Raw genomic sequence first — 26,188 nt, 5'->3', positions numbered from 1 at the left:
GACAGGCAATTTAGTTCCACAGCTGGATGTTCAAGACTGGATCCTGCCATAGTGTCAGCCACATCACTTTGTCATATCATTCCTAAACTGAAATAGCAGAAAAACCATCCTACATATTTGCAACATAGCCAGATTATTTGGGTGCTCAAATTCTGCTGTTAATATTAATTACAATAATAATTTCAAGAGCTTTAAGAGCTATGAGCAACTAAAACACTGGTCTTTCTCTGTGGGTGATTTCCTTGATGTATTCTGCTTTACTCTGATGCAGTGAAGAGAGCACAGCTTTTGCAGGATTTTTTATCACATCACTGGGTCAGATGAGACGTTTAAATGCCAAAAGTCAAGAGGGATTTCTTCCCTGCCTGTGCTCAGCCCTTAAATTTGAAAGTAATTATTTCTATGAAACATGTAACTCAGAAGTGCCTGATTGCCAGTTTCTATGGAAGAACTGAAGAATTACTTCACTACTTGACCTGGGTTTGATTGTCTGGAAAGTAGATCCTTTACTTGTTTTCTGGCTGGAAAGTAGATGTGCTATTTTCTATATATAACTGGAAAAGCTGGAAGAGTGTTGGCACTCTGGCGGAATCAAGTCTTTGGGATAGAGGAAGGATCTTTTTTCTTTTTGGTCATACCCCAGTGACTCTGAGGCATGCAAAGGATTTCAGCCTGTGCTACCACTACTTATATCCCCCACCACTGCTTCCTGCCCTCAAAGACCTCAGCTCATGTCTATCCTGCACAGAGCTGACTTGTGGCATTAACAGACTCAGACATGAGCCCTTCCCAGGGAAGGACATAATAAATACTATGCAGGATTGGGAGTGCTCTCTATGCCAAGCTAGTGGGCAGATGTCTCAGCCTTTATCTCCACTTGTCACTGACAAGCAAGCTGCTCAGTTAAAGACCCAATGTAATTCCCGCAAGCAGCCTGGATGTGAGAAAAAGTCTAGCTTAGTGGAAAGAGAAGAAGAAATCGGGCTAATGAAATATAGAGTACTTTGGAGGTGTCATGTACTTAAAAACCTGTGATCACAGCTATAGTTCACAGGGATATAAATAGCTAACAGATTTTGAGAATCCTGGTAGCTCCCACTTCTCTAGGTTGATTAAAAACGTTGATAGCTGAGGTTTCTGTGTCATCTAGCAAACATTAAAAGTACCTAAGGAAAAGCAGCAGAATGTGGTAGATACAGCCTTTGCTTTGCTCTGCAATGTTTAATGCATTAATTATGGTGACATTGAAACACTTGTGGCTCCTAGAAACAGAAATTTTATTTTGCAATGAAACTTCTAAATTAAAGGTGTTCCTTACAGAGTACTTTCAATATCCACTTTGGAGGAACAGCTGTTGGCTTCAGTCAGTAGTACAATATTACAATACTTGTAGTATTATAATGTCTGTGAACCAAACGTTGCTTCACAGAACCACCAAAAGTGAAGAAACTCACCATGCTTCCAAAGCATGCACATGTATACATACTAAGTGAGAATTCAGTGTGATTTTTAACTATTGTTTTTGTAGGTGTAAGGACATCCATAGAAGAATTAGGCTAATAAACTTGCAATGTTTTCTCTGTTCATGAAAAAAAAAAAATTATTGCAATTTCATAGTGAAAAGTTGGATCCTTTAAGTAATTTGTTAGTGAGATCTTTATTTTCCATTTCCTATTCTTGAAGAAGTTATTAAGTAATGTATGTAGAAGACAACAAATTTCTTTTTTCCTGAGGCCTAAGTGAAACTGTGGAGTATTTCAGAGTCGTAACTAAAATCTAAAAGATAACATCAAAACTTAACTACACATTCTTGAGGCTTTTGGAAAGCAATATTCCCAAATGTGAAGGTTATAACTGAAAATAAACACTCTACTACTTATGCTTATGACAAGCTGTTTTAGAAGTGTAGATGTGTGGAAGGGAAGGAAGGATACTTGCCTTGTGGAGGGAGTGTGTACAGTATAGCTATTTTTGTTTGCATAGCATTCCCCAAACAGGCTGAAAAGCAGTCAGTTGTGGGTTGTGCAGACCTGAGCAGAGACTATAAAAACCCACCTGCAAAATAGTGGAAATGTACTGAGAGGATGACCCACTTCAATTCCCATTTTTGTTGTGCTGAGAGTACCTGCTGTACCCTTTAGCTCCAGCTCAGGTGAAGCAGTATAAAAGTGATTGTGCCAGTTCCAAGCAGCCATGCAGACAAATGTTGGGTCTGCAGAAAGTCTAAGCCCTGGATCCAATGTGAATGTGTCTGCTGCTTCCACAGGGTGATAAATTTTCAGAACATTGAAAAAGTAGGTACCAAACTTGGCAACTGTTTAACAGCAGCGCAAACTAGTAGATATATCTATTGAAAATTCCTTTCTATAATTACAGTCAAAATGCCAAGTTATTGGGTCATACTAAATCATTAATGTTTCTGCGGAACATTAAAAGCCAATTTTATCTCTCTTATAAGTGAGATACAGATACATTTCCTTGACTGCCTCACATGCAGCAGACTGAAATAAGTCAAAGGCTTCCTCACTTCAGCTGAATGTTCCATTTGCTGTGCTGTACTGCCACTGCCTACAGTACAGCTCTGTCATCGAAGATTAGTAACTTGGGTCCAAGAGCCTCTCATTGAACTATGAGCTGCATAAAGCTGTTCTAGGCCTCAAGAGCAAGGGACAGTTAAAATATGGCTTATTACTGTAGCTAATGATTGTTCAAAAATATATCAGTCTGCTGAGAACGGGCAGTGGTTTGGTGATGTGCAGTCCTTCTGGCATACTCCGTCTTCTGTGTATTGCTGTCTCTTTAGAATTCCTTTTCTTCTCTCTATATAATAGAATTTAAATAATTCAGTATACTTAGTATTTGGTTAGATGAGGAGCATTTTATTTAACATTATGATGCATTTATATTTCTCCTTTTTCAGAAAGAAACTTGAAAGTCTAACAACCCAACCTACATAAGTAGGAAGTAATTTTCCCCCATGTAACCCAAAAACGAGCCTGAGGGATGAGACACATCACCAACATCTGTGTCTGTTCCTTGCTCTGTCACTGCTAATGCATGGACTTCATCCTTGACACAAAGGCCATGAATCTTTTTGAATTAGGGTAGCATCGTCTGTGTGGGGAACATGTAGAAGTCCATGGAGAAACATGGCCACAGGAGAGCTCTATTCTTAACAAACTTGCTTTTGAAGAAGGATTAAGGTAGAATGGAATATAAATTGCTAGTGTTTTGCTCTGGGATGTTGATACTTAAAAAACACAATGGAATGTGTTCTTTCTTATTTTTGAAGGCAAAGGCAGTGAGAACGTGTTTGCCTTTGGGCTTTTCTTATTTTCTTCATTACCACTGTTTTAGACACAGCAGGATATGTTTTTTTTGGTAGTGAGACTAGGAAAAAGAACAAGGTGCACTTGAATCTTGAAAAACTTGGAAGAAATTTCTGGAGTCATTTTATGCAGCAAAAATGCTGTCTGCAGCAAATCTGTCTCCTGACTTCTGTGAAACTGAACTTTCTGCCCAAGAATTTCTTCTTCTAGGGCATCTAGAGCATTTTTCTTACTCTATAACAGTGCTGCCAGTAGTGCTCTGGGTCCTGAGTTACATGCTCTTATGGGTTAAGCAATCCCTAGCAGAAGGTACCTGGCAAACTGTTGCTTGCCCTCATAAAACAATGCCACATCGCTCAGCAGTCACTCAGGTTCACTCAGTGGTCACCTCCACAGCTGATCTCTTTCCAACTTCTTCACTTTTTCACTCCCTCCTGACTTCCCACTGTGAATTGACGTGCCATCAGTCAAATAATTCCTTGCACCATTAAGCACGTGTCAGTTTACATCTTTCTTGTTCACTTGCTACAGCAAATGAAAAGCTTGGTCTCTGGTTCTTCATCCTCTTTTTGCAGCGAAAGCTTTTTATACCTTTCCCTTTCAATGTTGATCAGTATGCCTGTTTATCCCATATGCATCCACCTCACTTCTCTTGTGAATGATTGTTCTTCAGAATTTGTTCAGGTAAGTTCCTAGTTAATAGGTTTGTGCTATCAAAAGTTTAATTTGGGATGCTATTTTATCACAGAAACTATTCATGGAAAAGGGTAAGCATTTGGTTTTCTTATTTTCTTAGTCTCATAGAAAGAAACTGGGGCTTTAGCCATTCTCAGCACTCAGGCTGGAACAGAGAAGAGGTGGGACCTGACCCTGGTGTCAGCTGATCTAACCCTGTGCAGGAGGCACATTGCCCAGTACCAGGGGTGTGGGTACAGCTTGTCCCCAGCATTTCCCACATCCCTTGACATGCTGGCCAGAAGCGGTCATCTTTTGCCCAGGAATGTTTATATCTCCCCCTTCTCTCATCCTCTGCTTGGCTGGCCTGAAGACATGCCTCAATCACAGGGATCCCTCATCATCTTGTCATAACAAGAAATGCTTTCATGGGGGTGGAGGATTATTTTTGAAAGTGGTTTTCCTTTTTCAGTATCTGTCTTTTCTATCTCCATGCCAGGCTAGTGATGAACATTTTGAGGAATTCCCAGAGAGAACATTAAGGAAATGGTTTATTCTATTTGCAGAAGTCCTTATTTTGTTTAAAAAACTTCCACATGCAGTCTTGTTGTCATGTCTCTTTCAATATAATACCCCTGTGTAAAGGGATTGTTTTTCTTTCTCTCTTCCTTTCTTCTTCTCCCTTCTCCATGGATTTCCTATTTTAGCCTCTTGTGTCCTTTCATCATCCTTATTTACTGCCTCCTACTTTATGCAGCTACTGAAATAATTGTAGGTGTTTTAACTATTTGGAGAACTCTTAAATTCACATGTGAATTGTCAGTAAGTTGTCAGTCAGAGATTAGTGCTGGCAACAAGTACACTGGTACTGTAAAATGAAGACTTACTTTTTGTAAATTTTTTGAGATTTTAGACTATAGATACCTTATGCTGGCATGATTAAACCTCCACAGTGTGTATATAGAAGCCAGAGATCATTATCTTGCATGTTCATACAATGTGTTCAGTTTTTGAGATGCAGCAGCAAAGCAAAATGCATTTCCTTTGAAGAAGTCTGTATATGTTATCAAATAGCCTCACTTACCAGAGACAGAAGAAACAGTGATATCTTTATACAGATGAGGAATGCCAGATCTTGGAATTAATAGTGTTGGGACTAAGGAGGCATTTTAGTTTCCAATTTTGTTCTGGTGTGGTAGTAGTAGCAGAAGCCAGAATGTATTGGCATTGGAGGCTAGCTTTACCAACTAACTAAAATCAGGACTCCAAAGGCAAAATAAAAGAGGTTTCTGGTAACAAAGGAAACTGAAAATCTATACAGCCCTTGGAGGTGCTGGGTGACTGTTGAACTTTGTCTTGCATGCTGCTTGTGCACCAACCAGCACCTGAACAGACTGCCATTAGCTGAAGGTACCTCTTGTGGTAAGAGCACCACAAGAGTAAGTGTGGGAAGTTGTGTAAGTAAGTTGTAGGTAAGTTGTGTAAGTACCAATTTACATTTGCAAGAGAAAAAATGGATCTCTTAAACCATGGCACTGGGCAATGAAAACAAACAGCTGGCTTCAGCTTTCTGCAGTACTGCTTGGATATAAAGTATGCTTCCTTTTCCCATAACTCACCTACTGGAACTGGAACTGAAAATTTCTTTTCCTTACAGCCACAGCAAAAGCAGACCAAATAAATTCTTTTCTTTATTTTAAATGTGATAAAAAGAGATCTACTTAGACTGCAATGTTTGCTGCAGTAGTAACAGGCTGCAATATTTCAGGCTCCCAAACAAAGCTATTGTATCCCATGTATGGACCCAAAAAGGTTCTGGTATCTGTTGATCATCAGCATTTATATCTTATTACATATAGGATGCGTGAGAGAATTCTGGGAAAGTCACTAGATGATGTCTTGCTTTTTAGCACTAACTTGAAGAGCTTTTCTCTAAAAAAGATCTTTCATCTTTTATTTCCTCCAGCTTCTGTTCCTGGGATACAGTAATTTCAGCATGTAGGATACTAAATGCTCACTTGAAACTTCTGTAATTCCTCTTTCTTTAGGAGACACATCAATTCCTGTTTTCTTCGGCATTAGGTAATGTACCTTGAGAGGCTCATCTTTCTGTTGCTTGCCTCAAAGAGACTGCATCAAAATGAAACAGAACTTCTTGTAGCCAGAACAAGGAAGAAGAGAGACCTGGATATCCTCTCTTAGGCCATTGCTATGATGGTGTAGTCTCTAAGGAAGGATACTTTAAGTCATTCTTGGACTGACTAGAAGGAAATCTGACCTGATCTTCTTTCAGGGAGGAATATAAGAAGAATAATAAAGCAGAAAGTGTTAAAAATACTTTCTATTAATTGGCATAGAAAGTAACAGATACAGATCTTCCCCTTTAATAATTCTACTCAAACTTATCTGAAAATAGGAGGTAGGATGTCTATTTTATTTTTTTAAAAATATTTTATTCAAGACCTGAATGGAAGTCACTGTGTAATTGGCTCAGTTCCAATTACAAGATTAATTTTGTGAGTTATTTGATTTCACTGTGGGCTGGGGTATCACATTGTACTGCTGCCGGGTTTGATGCACATACAATCGTAAGACTCAGGATTGTGATGCTCTTGGGCAGAGTTCATAAATTTACTCATCATCTAACCTTCACTTTTTTTTTCATGTCACACTACAGGAGCAAGCTCAATTATTCTTCAACAGTTTCCACTTTTTCAAATTGCATACTTGCTGATATTATATATGCTTAACTCTCTTCTAGGAGGAAAATTCTTCCAGTAGTGGAACAGATTCCCTAAGCAGTGGAGAGATTCCACGAAGCCGGTCAGAGGGGACTTTGATTGATGTGGATGACCAGACACCTTCAGACAGCTACAGTATGGCTCTTCTGCTATTTTCTGTTCTAAGGCTCTCCAGCTAAAGTCTTTAGTTCTGCAAAACTCTGGGTCAGGCAGGTTGGGAGGAAGAGTTGAAATCTTTAATGTTACATTAACAAATGCTACTTAGAGTAAGTTTACTGGGCATCAAGGTGGGGAAGAGAAGAGGAAGTTCTTAGCCAAATTAGATACATTTAGGGTTTTAACAACATGAAGGCAGGGTAATTTTGAAGGTAGCTCAATTTAAAAACTGGAGTCTTAGCAAAGTTTATTTAATCTCCTTGCTATTTTAACCCCGAAGCTGAGAAAATTTTGCCCTCCAAATTTTGTCCAGTAGCAGATGTAACAGCAAGTCTGACACCTGCTGTGTAAGTTGTGGAGCAGGAATTATTTCTTTGCTGACATGCTGCACCCCAGTAACTGTATTATTGTACTTTCTCATGCTCTTGGCATGATAAAGCATCTGTCCTAGTGACTCAGGCTTTGACAGAGTTTTCTGCTCATATTTTTCCTGTAGAAACATGCCCTTTAGGATGGGGAAAAAGCCCAAACAAAACCCTCATATTTATTTTGGGCTTAATTAATCTGTATTTTTAATATGCAATACTGATCTGATTATAATAACATCACAGCACAAGGAAAGATTTTGGCCTATGGGCAGAGACAAAAGAACTTTCCAGTGGTGCTTGAGCAACATGTCTCCCTCTGGTGACCCTGGTTAAGACAAAGTGCAGGAGGAAAACGAGGCTGCCCCTCGGCTCAATACCCCTGGTAGCTCACCTGGAAGGCTCTTGTCAAGACAGTGTTAGAGCTTTGTAGGTAGGCAGCTGGCAAACAGGTAAATTCCTGGTACTTGGTTCTTCCAAACTGGGATTTTTCTGGAACCGTGGGAAGACATCATGGTTTTGGCTTTTTATTACAACTTGAAAAAGGAAACAAAAAGAGAAGTACCAACATTTTTTTTTTTCTTTTTGTGGCTATATGCACTGTCATGCTTGCATTTGAGCAGTATAGAGTAACCTTGGAAATGGAAAGTACTGTGGAAGGTGTAATAATGTAAGCTATAGCTTGTTGCATCCTGGGTTGCATTGTCGCAATAGATATCGTGAAAAAATATAGAAATAATGTCTTTTCTCTCTAAAATTTAAACTCTGCAAGAATATATAAAGAAGGGATGGTATAGCCTCTATATATAGGAAAAAAAAAAGGCAAAATGAAGTAATAGAAACCCTTAGCATAAAAAGTTGCAGATATTCCATTGCAAGATGGGTGAGTTGCAATCAACTGTAAACCAGCTTCTCTGAGCAATTACTGATATAAAATGTAAGGATGTTTCTTCTTCAGAAAAAATAATTATTACTGCTAATAATGAGTATTTTTATTAGAAAACATATATAAATATCACTTATGCAACAAGATTTGTCTATGTAAATGCAATCTCAGAAAATTAGTAGTCACACAGACATTTCTCTCCAAACTCCATGTTGCACAAGGTCTCATAAATTATATCAATGATTGTTTTCTAATGGAAAGCTAGTATAACAAATTCCACACACATGCAGATAAATTGTAAGAGTGCTGTTATCAATTAAATGCACATGCACTAGCATGAAAAGGAATCTTGAATAATTCATTTATCAGTACAGTCTGCAGTGTTTGAAAAATGAAACTAGTTGTTTAATCTTTGCAAAGAGACAGACACAAAGGAAAGAAGTTCACAGCATTTTGTAAGAGGCCAAAGATTAATGGAATATAATGGTTTGAACTTATGGAACTTTATCATACTCAATGCCAATTAATAATCATACTAGTTGATAATGATCAATGCCTCAAAGAAGTCGCTTTACAATCTTCAACACCAATTTGTTATTCAGCACTAATTTGTTAGCAGTCTTTCTGTTAAGTAAGATTCTTAATTAAATCAACTTTGATAATGTTTAAAAACCTGAAGGAGAAATACAGAAACTATCTATGTGCATTTGAGGAAGAAAATTTAGTCACCTCTTAGTTTAACAAACTATCAGTTGGACATGACTGGAACATCTCAAGTCTCTCTGCTTCAGGAAATGCTTCTTTTTTTCTTTTAAACAGATGCCAATGAAAGTAAACTGGATTTGGATATTGACTGGCCTGGCATATTCAAACATGCTCAATCTGTTTCCAAGACTAATCCTTTCTGGAATGAACTGTCAGGATCCAACCCTTTTGTACATGACATAGCTGCTTCCAATAGAAATGAAAATAATAAGCGTCTTTCCATTTTAAAGGAAAAACCTTATTTGTTCTCTAAAATTTCAAGCAATAGGGACTCTTTGGATTCCTCAGGTGATGAGCTAGATATTGACTGTCTCCTAAGAAAGAATTCAGCAAGAAGATCTGGACGATCCAAGAGTGTCTCTGACTTCCTGGATATAGTTGATAACCAAAGATTTAATCCTCACAAGACAGCGCCTCAAAAAACTACATCTTCCGATATGACATGGCTTCAGAACGACCGTGAAGCCTACAAGATGGCTTGGCTGAGCCACCGACAGCTCACCCGGTCCTGCCTGGATTTAGAAGCCATGAGCCACAGCCCTGGGTGGGCACAAACACAAGCTACAGATATTCATGTAGTTTGTAAACTGGATCATGAAGGGGGCTCAGTACAGCTACCTGATTCAGATATCAACATTCATGTCCCTGTGGGTCATGTGTTACCAGGAGAATTCCAAGAAGTTGGTTTAAAGGCTATTCTTAACCCTCCATTGTCATGCAACAATGAGCTGTCCAGCACAGTAAGTCCTCTGATAGAACTTACGCTGAGCAACCTCAACACGAGCGAAGCCATTTTCCTAGAAGTGAAAGTTGCAGCTAAAGTGAAGAATGATCCACTCAGCCAAGTTATGAGTGATATTGTGTGCTTTTTTAGTCTCAACAAAGAAGGACCTTTTAAGAAGCTAGACAATTGCTATATTTATCAAGATACCATACAAGTGAAGCTAACAGACCTAAGTCATGTGATGTATGCAGTGATTGCTGTACAAGCAAGCAAAATCCAGCCTCCAGCCACTAATGTGTGGGACTATGTCCATAGAACAGTCTCAGTTGGAATTTATGGTCCCAAATATATTCATCCATCTTTTACAGCAGTTTTTACAGTCTTTGGTCATAACTATGTTCCAGGAAAACTCACGATTTGTGATATTAAAAAAGGGGGGAAGAGTATGCCTCCTGTGGTGTTTCAGCTGTGGGGAAAGCATACATTTCTGCTTGAAAAACCACAAGATCTAAATATTTCTTTGATATCCTGTGATCCAGACTTTCAAGTAAAAAAGGAAGATCAAAGCAAAAATATTAAAAAGGAGGAGTTGAAAAGTGGTGAAATGGTCCGCCAACAATTCCTGTTTTCCATGCTTGGATGCAGGGAGATGCATTTCTTTGTTTTCCTTGTTCAGATTAAAATCTTGAAAAGTAGCCAAGTAACACAGTTCCATGTTACGACTCCTGATCCAGCTCCAAAATTAAGTGGAATTATTAATAGGCCAAAGCACCTACAAAACCGCAAAGAAATCAAGTCTGCACCATGGCTTTTGATACCAACAATAAAATATCCCAAGTTTCAAGACAAAACTTTGAGTGTCAATACTTATGGAGTGGCTTTGAAAACTGTGTTGCGACAGAATAAGATTGACTATTTGTTGGAATATTTTAAAGGAGACACAATAGCACTGCTTGGTGAAGATAAAGTTAAAGCCATTGGACAAACTAAAGTGAAAGAGTGGTATGTGGGTGTTCTCAGAAGAAAGATTGGTCTTGTACATTGCAAAAACATTAAAGTGATTTCTAAAGAACAAGCTATGGACACTGCTGATAGTGAGCTAACAACCAGGAATCTTGTTGAACAAATTGCATTGCCATTCAAAAAACTGACTTATATCTACTCAGTAGTTCTGTCTACAGTATCAGAGAGTGTTTATGACTGGAGAGCTTTAGCTGAGGTGTTGGGATATTCACATATGTCTTTGGATGACTTTAATGAGGCACATATTGATAAAGAATCAGAAAGAGTTGCACATGTTGTGAAAAAGATGAAGCAAGACTGCCATGCTAACAAAAAAAAAAGACTATTTCTTTATGAACTCATTGTTGTAAGTATTGCATGAGCTAACTGGCTTGTTGGGAATGTATTGCCAAGAAACTACTCATTAGTAATGTAGGAACAAGAAAACATGATTCTGTATCCTTGCAGGATCTTTAAAAACCTGAATATATTACTAAAAGTTGTAGACACCAACAGGTGGAAAATACATCCAAACTCTCATGAAGGAAAATACTTTGATATTAATTAATTCTGAACAGGCTTGTGTTAATGCTCCATGAACTGTGTTCATTTGATAGGTTGACTAAGATGACTTTTTTCATTTTTAAATAGCCATGATTGAAACTGTTTTATCATTTGTCTTGGTAAATTGCTTTCCTGAGAAATTCACGTTCCTGTTGTGAAGTATTAAGTAACATTACTATACTGTGGGAATTCCACTATACATACATTGATATAGATAGGTATCATCTATATGTCATAGATATATATGAGTCATATGTTTAAAAGGGACATCTCGATCCAAATGTTGAGGGCAAGATTTTCTATCCACATCTTACAACTTCATAGTCAATGCTGTAGTGGCCTAAGAAGGATATTGCAAGTATTTCAGTATGTAATTTCATGGACCTCATTTGTAAGCCATTGGACAACTTCTATGTGACTAAATACTGCCAAATATGAATCAAAAGTTTATTCTAATTACTTCCAGGTAATAAGTGGCACTATTAACAACACTAATTTACTTACTGATCTGTGTGTAAATTAGTTTGAAATTAATGGTCACTTAATACTCTCCTTGGCTCTGACAGAAAAGTTGACCAACCTGTTAAGGGACAGAAGATAATTAAATTTCTGATATGAAAATAAAATATCACAAAAATGAATGTTTAAAAACTCACATTGTAGCTATTCATCTAAAGCCTTTTCACTATCCTGAACTGTAAACCTCAACTGAGTTTACTTCTCAAAACTAGTCTGTCCCCTTTGAAGTGTTGACAGAAATTTCAGCAGGATTCAGAAAGTTTTGGTAGCAGTGGCCACTCAAATTCTTAAAAGCACATCAAACTTAGTGGAATAAAACTGAGCCGCTATGAAGTACAAAGTCTGTCTCTCTTTACAAAAAGGAGAGGGGGTCCTAAATGTGAAAATTGTCCAAACTTTTAACTGAACACAGTGAAACACAGTTCATTACAAAACAGGCAAAAAGTGGGGCATATTTAGATTAAGCTTATAGAATCATAGAATGGTTTGGGTTGGAAAGGACCTTAAAGATCATCTCATTCCAACCACCCTGTCATGGGTAGGACACCTTTCACTAGCCCAGGTTGCTCAATGTCCTGTTTTGTGAGATTTGTGTATTTTTGCTAGAAAGTGACAATACAGGTCCTTTTCTTTGTAGAGCTAGATATAAATCTAGATGTCATCCATGTAATTTTTGGGTAGAATTTTCAGTTACTTCTTTTAAGAAACCTCCATTTTTTTGTGTTTTATAGGGTTCTTGCTTATCAGAGCAAACACAAACTGAAGAACTTTGTCTCCAGTTTAGGGGAATTTTGTGCAATACACTGTAGTCAGCTTCTCACTACTCTGTCTACCAAAATTCTATTGTTTGCTGTGAGGATTTTATTGGTTAATACTTTAAAATTAAATCACACGTATGTCTGATTTCTGCAGAAATGCTTGACATTTTAGTAAAAATCAGTATCTAAAAACCAAAAAAATTCTGTATCTTGCTCTTGATCCTTCCTTGAAAACCTCAACAGTTTCAGTGGAATATTTTGGTATTAATGTGAGGAGAAGGAAAAAAATCCAACATTTATTTTTCCCATTAGCTTTTATCCAAACAAATAAAGAAAGAAGAATGCAACATATCTACATTTCAAGGTTTTACTTGTTCAACTATTTTAATTTGAGTGTCATTAAATGCTCTTTTGGCAAGGAGGAGGGAAAGGTTTCATGTTTGCATTTCTCCTTAGTGGTCAAAAAATTGTTAGTTCTGTGTGAGGAGTAAATCAAAAGGTGCTGGCCAATGTGATCAGTGATTTTCCATATAAAACCCTAGATTAAGGACCACACCTTAGTATAATAGTGCTCTAACTTAATTTTCAAGTTTCATGTCATACTTCTAAGAAGCTAATTTTTTTTTGTCCCAAATATTTTTGTTGGACAAGTATGGTTTCTTTCAGGATCTGTAAGCTTGGCAGGACCCACTTGACACTGGAATGCTGAAGCAGCTGAATGCCAGCTTGATATTTTTTCTTAAGCTCATGGGCATTTTTCCTCTAAAAGTGTTGGCATTTTGTAGGAAAAAACCCACATATTTGTAAGAGCTCAAAAGTAAAAAAAGTCTTCCTGTTTATGTAGAAAGGCAGAATAGTGCTATAAAATTAAATTTAAATGTTCTGTTTGTAATTACTGGTGAAGGATCACTAATGAAAATCATTGTTGCAGGCACTTTTGAAAATAGATTGCCAGGGATTAGTGGCACGTCTTACCCAGGACACCATCATCTTGACTGCAGCTGTCAAGCTTGGCAAAAGTTGGCGGGAGCTTGCGGAGAAGTTAGCCCGCCTCACAAAGCAACAAATAGAGGCTTATGAAGTGCCCCATCATGGGAAAAATGGAGCAGTAGCTCTGGAGGTAAGGGGCTGGTGTAACACTGCATGCACATTTCCTCCTCTGCACAAACACAGCCAGGGACCTTCCTTCTTCCTGGTTTTGCAGGCTTCTTTCCTTTTGCACTGTCCACTAAAGGTCTCAGTTCCTGTCTTGAGCTTCAGGGCTAGGTTCAATCATTTTTTGTTGTCCTGGCCACTTGTTAACCTCACTCGCACCTCTGCTGTCATTTCAGACAAAGCGAGGAGGACCAGCCAGTGCTTGCAGGAGCCACTTCTAATCACACACTGTACAGCTTTTGCTTTCCACAAAAAGGAAAAAAGGAAGCTGACTTCTATCATTAATACTTTTCTGTGCCAGTGTAACACTTTTTATCATTTAGCTTAAGTAGCATGAGAAGAGGTTGGAAGCCCTGACACCAATTTCACTTCTGATGTATGAATGTGGCAAATCTATGCTTTAAGCTTATAGGTTTTCAGGTAGATCATTATATATATATATATATATTTTTTTTTTTTTTTTCCTTTATAAAACATTTTTTCTTGTACAGAAGTTTGAGCTTTGTATAAAAATCAGTTTATCCTCTCAGATGTATTTTAGTGCATTCAAATCTAAGGAGCAATTTTGGTGCCTAATTAAATCTCTAGTGCCATTTGAGGTGACCAGAGATACTCGTGGCATCCATGCAATGTCAGACATGCCACAAGACTTGGGGTGGACACTTGCTGACCTGAGGGTCAGACTCTGCTCCTGGCATACCTTTGCCTGGGCTACCAGGTTACTTCTTGCCCTTCTCTCCTCTAACACCAAAGCATGCAGTAGCTCCATTCTTTCCCACAGAGTTATGTGCCAATGACTTCTAGGTTCCAGACTGGTTTTTACTCTGAAAATCCCTTTTTTATGAGCATTGCTGAATGATCTTTCTGACTTGAGAGCTTACATTCAGGCTTGACTCTCCCTCTGCCTATGCCATCATGTCCTGATTATTGCAGGTAATGTACATGATCCAGACTGCATTCCCTCTCTCTCACCTCTTAGTGCCAAAGGAATTGCTATTTCCTATTCACAGGTTCACAACTACTCAAGATAATTTTTTCTTACTTTTTCTATTTCCCTGTAGCTGATTCTACTTATTCCCTGCAAATCTTTCCTTTCCATTCCTTTCCACTGTCTAAAACAGTGCATCTGTCATCTTGTTTTCATCTGCTTGGTGATAAGTATCAAGATATTTCTCTCTAATCATGAACTACTACCTGCTATTCCTTTTGAATGCTCTGCCCTCTCTTCCCAGTCAATATTTGATCAAAATTCTATGTGTTTACTCATGTGCTTCTGCACTTTTCAACAAAATTGTCTCCATAATTGTTGTTTGCAATCACTATCTCCTTCTCAGATCCAGTTTTTCTCTTTGAGCTATTTTGTATATTTTTTTTCTTTTCTGGGTACTTCAGTCTGGATGCACCTTCCTCCAATTTTTTCTCATAAAATTATCAGCCTTTCCAATCCCATGTCTACTCTCTTGGTTTTTTTTCTTTTTTACTGTTAGGCAGTGGCTTGTCTGATTTCCTACACTTTTGTTCTAGATACTAATCTTTCGGTGTTTGGCTAACAAACCCCCAGTTTTCTACAGAAGGAATTATTGACATGAACAATATATAGCTCTGCTGGTCTCCATGTTATTTGGGAATGTTTCCCCTTTGCTGATAGACAGTAGAAATAAAACAATCTTATAACTGTTTTTCCAGCATCATGCTTATTTATTTTTATATTAAGAAAAATTTTAAACACTTTGCTTTGAATGGGTTTTGATTTTCCATGAAGCCTACCTTCTACCTCATACACCCTACTAATTTGTTTTCAAGAGTTATTTTTTTTTTTTTTGTATTATTTTTATGGCAAACCACCCAGACAATTCTCTGCCTTTCAGTGACAATGTTTACTGACAAAACATAGTGCATTCAAATTCATCATAATTAAAAGCCCATAATACAGTGCACTCTATTTTTTTCAGAGAACATTCAATAAGCAATCAAAGATCAGAATTTTGCTGTATTTCTGTGTCATTTCTCAAAGATTATAGTGTGCCTATGGGGGATTTATTGGTTTTGGGTGAACTTTTTAATTGTGCTTGTCCACATCATTGTGAGTTCAAAGCACAAGGCTTCTAGAACTGTTGTCTTGTGGGATCACTCAGTACCCTCAATGTCCTCTGAATCTAACCTAAATTTCAGTACTTTCTAGTGAAGATCAGTGCTTTCTTCTGACCTCTAACTTTTTTACTGATAGTAGTTTTTTGCCTTAAAACCTGAACTCCAGCAAAGCTGGGGGAGGTTAATAAGATTTGACTAGTTATTGAGGATTATATGAAAGTATTAACTAGTTCATTCCCCACCAAGGATTGACTGGTTAAAAAATGTTTCTGCTTTTAGACTTCATATTTTTCTTGCTGGAAGAAATCTTCTTGCAGATGGTCACAGAGGCAACTTGAGGTACCTACAATTGGTACATAGATTATGAAGTGTTTTTAATCAGTAAATTCCAAATCACTTTGCAGTGGATATAGGTGTCATTTTTGTGTACTTAGCAGAGAGAGTAGGAAAGAGGGAAGACTCATGCACATAGCTGAGATGAGACTTGACCAGGATGCTGCAATGATTTAATATTTTGCCCGAGATTCTGTTTTGATACAATTCAGGAGTTTTGAATGCAATTCAGTTCACCCATTGCATTAGAGTATGTGGCTGAGGAGAAGAATCTGCCTTAGAACCGCTGCTCTGTTTGCAGTACTAGTTTAATGTGATGAGATAATTATGCATCAATGGTGACCAGTTTGTAAAGCTTTTGATCCCTACATTCTCCTTTTTCTTCTTTCTTTCTTTTCTTTTGTCTTAGATTAAAAAAAAAAAAATCAGTTGTGCTAGATTAGAGGAAACCAAGGATTGTATTTAAGGATATTTCAGCCAATTGTCTTATTACAATGTCAGATTGACCATCAGCATAAGTCAAAGCATAACATCTTTTCATATTCATTGTCTTTTCACATTCTAGTGAAGACAGAAGACTATACCCTCATTCTTTAAACATCTCGGTCTAACAGGAATGTAATAAAAGGAAGAAAGAGACCCAGAAAAAGCATAGCCAGTAAGAGAATTTCAGGAGATACCAGCTTTTCTTTTTGGCTACTTTGGCTATCAAGCTAAAAATTGGAATACAGAAACTTTCTGGTTCCAACATAAATACAACGGTGATGACCTGCTTTAGTTCATTAAAATATGTTATAATATCTCACATTTACAGTAGTACATTAAAAAATAATTTTCAATTTAGCCTCTCTAAGAAAAACCCAAAAGAATTAATCAATCTCCTTCTTCCCACCTACCACCAATGTACTTTTCTCCTCTCCTTCTGTAACCTTATGGTTATGATTTAGGATAGACTTGCTTAAAGGAAAAATTCTGCACCATTCAGTTGGGAAAATGATGATGCCTTGCTCTCCTGTGGATCAAAAACGAGAAAATTCACTAAATGCACAGGCATTTTTTTATTACTTAAACTCAAGGTAGAAACTAGACTAATCAGACTGTGAGACCATAAGTTTAGACTACACTAGACCAATGAGATTGTGGGGCTGTAAGTCTATTTGTTTTTTCCCATTTGGGTATGCCAGCAGAATTTGAGGGAAATGTTTACAGAAACAATGACAGAATCAGTCTTGGGTAAGCTGAAAGATCTCAGCCCAAAACTATGGAGAAATTTCAGAGCTATGAGCAAAGAAATTCTCCTCCTACTCAGTTCCTCCAGGGATCAAGTAAATAAAGCTTAAATTAAAGAAGTAAAGCTTTATGTTGTATACTGTTTGTAGATTAGTAAGATAATATTGAGGAAATAACTAATTTACTTCAGAATTATCCTTCACAACCATAAAAACTGGTGGTTTTTTTTTTTTATAAAAGAGGAAAAAATGCTCACTTTTGTGTATATACATAAATGTGCAGTCATCAGTCCATGTACATTTATAACTATGCATAGGTATGTTCCTGTTAAAACAGTGAATGACAGAACCTTTTAGGAGAATCATGGGTTTCTTTGTGGATTTGTGCATCATCCCTGCAACTGTTAACTCAACTGCTGTTTGCAAAACCTTTATTGCCAATAAGGAAAAGGAAAACAGAACTTTGATTGCCCAAATAACATTTGGAAAAGCAGTAGCTGGGAAAAGAATTATTTTGTTGGTTAACTGAGCAAATTTACTCAGCACTTTGAAAGATAAAATTCCAGCTTGGTTTCTGAATCATACCGCTATAACTTAATTAATGTCATTAGACCAATGACAAATTACACCTGCTAAGGATCTGGTCCATTTGTTTGGCATAAACCAAATAAATTGCAGTTTGAAAAACAAAAAAACACTGGAAACCTATCTTTTAATTTCGTTTGTTTCTTGCAGGAAATTTTTAAAATGTTATGTCCTTATTAAAAAAATTATAAAAGCTTTTGACTTGCCTGTTTTAGAGTGTTTGGGTGTTTTTCTCCCCCTTTTAAAAACAGTTTTTACAGATAAATCATGTTAGAATCATAGAATCATTGAGGTTGTAAAAGACCTCTAAATTCAGCTAGTCAGTCTGCCTAATTTGCCCAGCACTTCCAAGTCCACACTAAACCGTGTCCCTAAGTACCAACATGTGATTAAATTCCTCCAGGGATGGAGCCTCAACCACTTCCCTGGGCAGTCTGTTTCAATGCCTGACCTACCTTTCAGTGGAGATTTTTTTCTTAATAGCCAATCTAAATTAATTAAGGGGACTTCATTCTGCTCCCCATCTTTGTTTTCCAGCTCAGTGGAATGGATACCCAGAGAGCATCTGGTCTGGGTATTTAAGCCTGAGGCAAGGAAGGCATTAAGTACCTCAACCTTTCCCTCATCCTTTGCCACAATGTTGCCCCTGTAGCCAAAAAAGGTTGGAGATTCTCCTTAGCCTGAGGATGCTGACATCTTTTTAGAAGCATCTTTTATTGTCTTTTACAGCAGTAGCCAGATTAAGTTCCTGCTGCTGTTGTCAGAAAACTCTTCTGAAAGGTAAAAAGCGTGTTTAAAATTTTCAGGCTGAGTAGAGCGATAGTAGGATGTTGATTAATGGGGCAGTAACCATCAAAAGCACAACCAAATAGGGAAACTGTTACTGGGTTGTCTTGGTTTGAAAAGACAGCTGTCCACTAAGGAAGGCAGGAGCCTCCCTTGAAATGGAAAATGTAAACCCCCTCCCTCCTAATTATTATAATTTTGAAATTAAGAGGCTCTCAGGCAAAGATATGGGAATAGGAAGAACAGTTCTTTACTAGGAAAATTAAAAATACCAATGCAATAGTACAAAAAAGAAAACAAACCACTGACAGAGTCAGAATATGACCTGACACCCTGTGGGTCAGGGTGTTGGTAGCAGTCCCATTAAATGGTGACTGCAGTTCTGTAATGACAGGTGTGGTTCTGTTGAAGCAGTGATCCTGTAGAAAGGTGGTGTTTCCTCTGAAGGTCCAGTAGTGGTGTAGATGGGCCTGGTCTTCTTCCAGGAATCCATTGGAGAAGACAGCTGCTCCTCTGGGAATACAGTGGGAAAAAGCTGTCTCTGGTGTTCCAAATCTCACATTATACCCAGGTAGGAATGCTTGGCTCCTCCCGCTGGGTGGAGCTTCTCACAATGGGATTATGTAATTTTATCAGTCATTCAGTGACACTTAATGACCCATTAACAGAAGATATCTCACCAGAGGGAGGATTGGTTGTGGAAGAGATAAAGAAAAACTGCCCAATTAACAGAAGATAACTGCCACACCTCTAACAAATAACAAATAGAATACACAACCCTATCCTAAGACATGGATGTATGCATTGCAAAAGATGAAAAGTATTTTCCTTCCTCTCTTGTTCTTTGACTTATAGTTTCAGACAAGGATATATTTTGACTTGGTGATAACCATCTGAGTGATGAATTTATCTATTATTTACCTCTCTGAGAATTTGAGAGTTTCATAGAAATAATGTAAATAAGATTACTGGAGTTTTTATATTAACATGCCTCTTTTTATAAAGCATTTCAGCATGCCTAGTGATTAAACACTTATTTTCTCTTTTCTTTTCTGTGACTTTTCAACTATTTAGCTATTTTTTTTTCCTCAATAATTAAATTTCTGCCACTATTTTTTCCCCTTTATTTTCAGATGATGTGGAAACCTGCATATGACTTTCTCTACACTTGGGCTGCCCATTATGGAGATGGTTATAGGGATGTCTTACAAGACCTACAATCAGCCTTGGATAAAATGAAAAACCCAGTAACAAAACAGTGGCGAGAGTTAACTGGAGCTCTGATTCTTGTGAATTGCATGGAGGTGTTAAGAGCAAGTGCCTTCTCCAAAATGGAGGAAGAGTAATGGACAAAATATGTTTTTGGAAAATCTGTTAAGAAACTATACCTCTGTATAGTTTATTTGTGTATTTATGTTTCATAGATACTTGTAGAGCATGGCAGAATGAAGTTTGTTTAACTGACCTGATGTTGGGTCTAGCCCTATGGTTCTCAACTACAGATTGTGCTAGTGGCTTCTGAGTAAATAAGAAAAGAATGGAGAATTAAACTAATGAGGCCAACAAAAATTACATGTATTCTATGGGGTATGTTCTAAAAGGAGCTATTTCTGATTGCACTGACTTCTAGACAGAGATTAGTTTTAAAAACAGAACTATTCATGGTTGAGTTCAGCATGTGGAGCCTAGGTTTACATTGTTTTCAGTGAAGTATTAAAATCTAAATATTTAACACATTTAATATTTGGTGCTCAAACCCCTCAACTCTAATTCAATGGGTGCAGGTTAGCCTACAAAAAAGCCTTTAAGATTTTTCATCCTCATCTGGGACAAAAATAATCTAATTGTCTCACCACACAGGAATTCAACAGTTCCTGGAAAAATAGGTGTGTGCTGCATACACTCAAAAAATAGGTGTGTGCTGCACTTTTCCAAAACAACTTCTGGTATCTATTTTAAAGACTCAAGAGAGACAGAAGATAAAAATCTCAAAAGTGTTTGGTTTTGATTTATTTGTTGATGGAACTAAACAAAAGAGGGTTTTGTCTCTTTTCATATATTTTTTAGTTTATATTTCTGCAATTTTTTTCTACATTCTGGTGAATGGAAATTCCAGAAAATTCCAGAAGCCGTTATGCTCACTGTCCATCCCTCTGATCATTTGTGTAGTCCTTCCCTGTTGCTTTTAGGTAAGAACATAGTGGAAGGAGACTTTGTAGGTACAAGGACTGGAAACAATTCATACCTGCATCTGTTGATTGTTTTCTTCTACCTCACTGGATATGGAAGATGACTATTATTTTCTCAAAAAAAGTTAACAGTGGAGTGCTTTTAAGATTAGTTTATTTATGGAGCAATTAATTATAACTAGTCATATGTTCTAAAAAGAACCCTGCTTAGATGCTGTCAGTAAAAATCTTCCAATAACTGAGTAGCTTATTATAAATACAGAAAATACAGACTGAATAATAGTTACAGGCTGACCAAAATTTTAATATAATTTCAATGTATTAAATATATTTTTAGTTAAGTGGTAGATCTAAAAGGTTAAATCCATTTTGAGCTCCTTTGATCAACATTCATTCAGAAACATCAGCAAATACTCAAGACAACCAATTGAAAAGAGAATTGGCATTCTGCCATCACTTGTGGTTGACAAGACAAAGTCAAATTCTTTCAGGAGTAGCACAAAACAGCACTTCTGTCCAGAAACTGCACTTCCTCTGTTGACTTAGTTCATTTTTACAAAGGGAGGTTTTGCCATTCTAAAATAAAACCACATTTAGACATTTTTCTTCCCCTCTCCTTTCCTCTAACCTTTTTATTTTCTACTTTCATTAAGCTTTCCCAAAGTACTCATAGCTCAGGAAGGAGGCTGAGGAAGGAGTACTTGCCTGAATAACAGGTAAATTCATTCACCAGAAAGTCCTCTAGCATGAGGGCAGTTACAGAATTAGCATGCATGTAAGTTATCTGCTTTCAGAGGACTTGCCCCTGATTTGCAAGACAATGAGGAATTCTGACCATAGAGCACTATCTGCTATTGCTGATCAAGGAAAGGTGGAGAAAAAGGAGTCAGATTATCAAAGCTTCCTGTTGTTTCAGGTGCCAGCACTGATTTTATATCTTCCCCCACACAGTTTTAAGAAGAGCTAATAATATTATTATTATTATTATATTTATTAAATATTATATATTTATTAAATACAATAATAATGTTTCTCTTGTGATCTGCACTTCAGTGTAGAGCCAGCTTGTTCTTCCTTCTTCAGGTAGTGAAGCCCCCAAAAGATGAGAAGGGAGGTTGTCCTACTCTTTTGTGCTGCTAGGTAAGGAAAAGGTATAAAATATATCAATAGACGTCTTTAAAGGTAAAAAGACACATGAAAATACTAAGAACTAAAACAAACTCCCTGAAGGTTTTCTAGACTGCTTCTGCTTCCACCTTAGACCCTGCTCATAAGCAGACTGTGAAACCTGAACAGGACTTTGTAGTGGTGCAACAGGTTACACACCAGATTGAATTCAAACCTCAGGGAAATATATATTTTTGCTCCCTCAGAGCTGAAATACCAGAGGAGATCACAAAGCAAATCTTTCAGCTTCACTAGGTTGTCTTACTATCTGCTTTTCATACATCCCACTAGGCCATAGTCCCTTGTTTAAAGCCCTGTTAAGTAAAATTTTAACACCTTTTTTCTTTCACTTTTTTCCCTTTTTTGTTAACCTGGCTGCAACAGCTAACCAACTCAGCTTGCATCTGTTTCTGAAGATGAGTCTGTGCTTCCATCCTTTTTTTGCACATCTGAATGTCTTATCTTTAGTAAATGTGTGTTTACTTTCTTTTTCAACAGATCATGTAGTAATTTCTTTGCTCAGTCCTGTATTTTTCTGTTGTCAGTACTAGTCAAAAGACTGGAAAAGGCCATCAGAAGCTACCAGTTATCAAATATAAATGACAAGCTGCCCAAAGCCATTGAAGCTGAAGGAAAATCCATCCCAAGAAGGTAGTCAGTGGTCATGCTCCCAGGAAGAGAAGGCCCCAGTGGCCAGAGCCTGTTGCCTGTAACTCTCATGGCCAGGCCCTTTCTTTGCTCTGAAAACTTTTTCTGTTCTGAACAAGAGTTGAATTTGGCCCAGCAAATTTAGCAAATATTGACTCAGTGAGTCAGTGTTCTCCTTAGCTTGCAGAATTATGCAACATGTCCTCCAAGTATATTTCTTTAAAAGGAAATTTATATCTGCCTGTAGTTGTGCTTTGTATATCTGCCTGTAGTTGCAGGGCCTTTGACTGCTGGTTGCTAATTGCACTCCCATTTTTGCTTTAAGCTTCTGCTCATATGAATGAAATGTGCACTTGTGCAATATTCTGTTTACTTTAGCAGCCCACACTGGATATATTTAAGAAAAAAAAGGTATTAAAACTCCATATTTTATTTAGTGGTCTAGTATTCAAAACCACAAAATGCCAGCTCAGAGTGAAAGCAGCTGCACTCAACAGCAGCACACAGCTTGGAGCACATGGCTTAGGTAAACATGCTCTGTTCTTGACCTTTTTTCTTTTCCTCCCACCCTGTCAAGAGAGAACAGCTTTCCCATGAGCCTGCACACATACTTTCTTTGGTCTCTTCAAAGTGAGATGAGATTAACAAGTCCTTGGGAGGAGACAAGGAAAAATACCAACCCCTGGTCCTTGCCTTAAATGACCCTCTGTTTCCAGGTTTCCTAATTTCTTTGTGTAGAAAACAGCTGTGTCAGCCAGTTCCATTTTCCTTTGAAGTTGTAGGCAGAAAACCCCCCTCACCTTCCTTCATCCTTCTATCCTCTGAATAGGTGTTTCTTAAGCAAATGAGCAAATTAAATCTGCGAGTGCATCTGTTGCTTTACGAATCCACCTACCCATGAAAACTGGAATAATTGTTCCCTTGGTTGAGTCAACACCTGAGTGGGGCAGACACCTTCCACAGTGGGCAGTGGCAAGGAAAACCTGTCACTGATACTAAAAATGCTGTTTTTCAGTGAAGTTGGAAGCCATTCATCTTGCAGTGCAGAGGCTTCATGCCATATAATGACACAGTGCAGTGACATATTTCTGAATTAATAACAGTCAAGATTGGAGAGAAAAGGCATATTATTCCCCCCGGAAGTTCCAGCCCTCCAGCTGGGTTTGGGGAAAGGTTCAGTTTCTTAGGTTTCACTTGCTTTTTTTGGAAAGCAGAGGTTTAGGGAAGGAAAAGGAAGTTTCTTTTAAAATGTAAGTAAAGGGCTACTCCCAAAGCCAGGCTCTGGGCAGTAGGCTGGATGCCAAGACCAAGCTACATGTTATGGGGTGTTCTTTATGGAAGTGTCTAGGGAAGAAAATGGGAGGAGACACCAGTCATCTTTCTTCCTATTGAGAACAGAAAAATGTGAAAGAGTGGATAAGTGTTTATTAGGTAATTTTTTCATGAAAAAGACTGTTTTTCATAAATCCTTTCCATAAAGCTAAGCTGTGGGGAAAACAAACACTAAACAGTTCCAAAGGAGCAACTCAATTTTGTTGTGTTGAGCTGACTCTAAAGACCTACTCCTGAAGTATCTCTAGGCTCAGTAAGTGACGCAGCTGACAATGACCTACTAAATAACAAAGGCAATTGTGTAGAACTGCAGATGGCAATGCTGTATTCCCATCTAAATCCAGGGCTGTTGCTTTTTCATCATCTAACAGCTTGTTCAGCTATGGACAGCTGTACCAAATAGGGATATAAAGCTATGCTGTTTTGTTGTGTTTGTGTCATATGAAGTATTGAAAAGATGGGAATAAAATAGAGAGCAAAGGGCTGTATTTCCCACCATGCCCAGGAAGAGACTGTAGCAAATGGTATTCTTCACATTAGTGTGAGACACCAACCATTAAATTCTTTGGCAAGGCCCTTGAAAAATTGTAGATATGTAAAGGAAATGTTAGTCTAGTGTGAGTGGTAATCATTGTCCTTGAAGGATATGTTGCCAATAAGTATCTACAGACACTATGGGATATTCAAATAACTTGTGATTATTTTTAGTACAAAAAGTGCCATTTTCTGTTTCTTGCCAATGTGTATATATATGTAGATAATCTATTTTTTTAGCTTACAGTATATATTTTTAAACAAAATAAACAAAATTACATTGTCCACTGGAATCTCTTGAGAATTTTATTTTGGTTTTGTAAGACTAAGAAGAGCAAAGGAAGAGGTCATGAGGTAAAAAATAATGATTCAGTAAATACCAGGAAATTAGCAATGTCTTTTATACACATTTCTCTTCATTTATAAATCCTGTGTGTTAAAAAGATGAAAGCACACTCCTTTTACTGTGTTCATAAGCAAAAGTTGTTTGCTAATATTACTTCCAGGAACAGAATTATCTCACTTTTGAGAAGAGGGCAGTCTGTGGATGTTGCAGTGGAAACCAGTGGAAACCATATTCTTCTCACAAGAATATGCTCTCAATTCTTTTTCTCCAAAATTTTTTTTCTCTGATTTTTTTTTTTCTCTGAAAAAGGATCAAATTCTTATGATCCTTTCAGTGTAAGCTGGACAGGAACACAGCCTATATATCAAATTTATGGTTCAGATTTAAATTTAAAGCTATGTGTCAGGAGTTGCTGTATGAACTGAAAGGTCCATTTGCATATTCATTCTAAATCCCAGGTTTTAATATGTAAATGAAGTGGCCTGGCAGGAATAGGGATGGCAGAACAATAGTACCAGAAGAGCAGACAAAGATGAAGTGCATTCAGCTCCACTCCACAACTTCAGAGCCTTAAACATTATGTTTGTGTTAAATTCAGTACAAGTTCTAAAATACAGCCTTGTCAAATACAATACCCTGAGAACAATGGGAATCCAGAGTGACAAGGGGGAAGTGAATATGCAATGACTGCTCAGTCTGTCTCATAAGAATGAAGTTATCAGGAAATGGGTTTAAAAATAAACAAAAGTACCCTTTCATACAGTGAGGAATTGGGGAATGTGTTGTTATGGGATATTGCTGAAGACAAAATCATACATGGGTGCAAAAGAAAACCAGTCAAATTTACAGAGGAAAAAAAAGTGCCTAGTGGATGTGGTGGTTTGTCTACAGCCACCAGCTTCATATAAAACAGAATTGGATACTGAAAATGCAGCAGGGAGAAATACTACCCTCCACTAGTGCTATTTCTCACCATTTCCTCTAGAGACTGGGTCTGGAGTGGGCAGATGTCTGCTCTCACCCAATCCTTCCTGCACTCTTATAACCACAAGACTTACATGGTCCTCACATATCCCAGCAGGCTCCTTTCCTCCACCTGCCTCCCTTCTGCCCCAGTTCAGGCAACAGTTCCTCAATTTATTTAGCAACAACCATGGCCCTTCTCCAGCTCTGTGACCTTGAGTCTAAGAGTAGCTGGGCTGAGCTGTGATCCTCTGACATGCTGCCTCTGGCAATGGGGTCACTGATAGGGGAGCACGGTTCTCAACTTTAGGCACGGGGACATCAACCTAGCAAGACTCCTCAGGGC

General features: G+C 37.7%; 1 protein-coding gene across 1 annotated transcript in view; it reads left to right on the top strand.

The window, feature by feature from the left end:
• The window catches only part of MACC1 (MET transcriptional regulator MACC1), a 34,730-nt gene extending 12,920 nt beyond the window's left edge, over window positions 1-21,810 (top strand). The window contains exons 2-5 of the mRNA XM_053947469.1: window positions 6,766-6,880; window positions 8,972-11,010; window positions 13,416-13,604; window positions 19,797-21,810. Of these exons, the coding sequence (XP_053803444.1) occupies window positions 6,766-6,880; window positions 8,972-11,010; window positions 13,416-13,604; window positions 19,797-20,009 (2,556 nt within the window). The 3' untranslated portion in view covers window positions 20,010-21,810. The remainder of the gene's footprint in view (window positions 1-6,765; window positions 6,881-8,971; window positions 11,011-13,415; window positions 13,605-19,796) is intronic.
• The last annotated feature ends 4,378 nt before the right edge of the window (window positions 21,811-26,188 follow it).

Source organism: Vidua chalybeata, chromosome 1 (genome assembly GCF_026979565.1).
Source record: "Vidua chalybeata isolate OUT-0048 chromosome 1, bVidCha1 merged haplotype, whole genome shotgun sequence".
Taxonomy (NCBI): domain Eukaryota; kingdom Metazoa; phylum Chordata; class Aves; order Passeriformes; family Viduidae; genus Vidua; species Vidua chalybeata.
The sequence above is the reverse complement of the archived record's forward strand: the minus strand, read 5'-3'. Positions and strand labels throughout refer to the sequence as shown.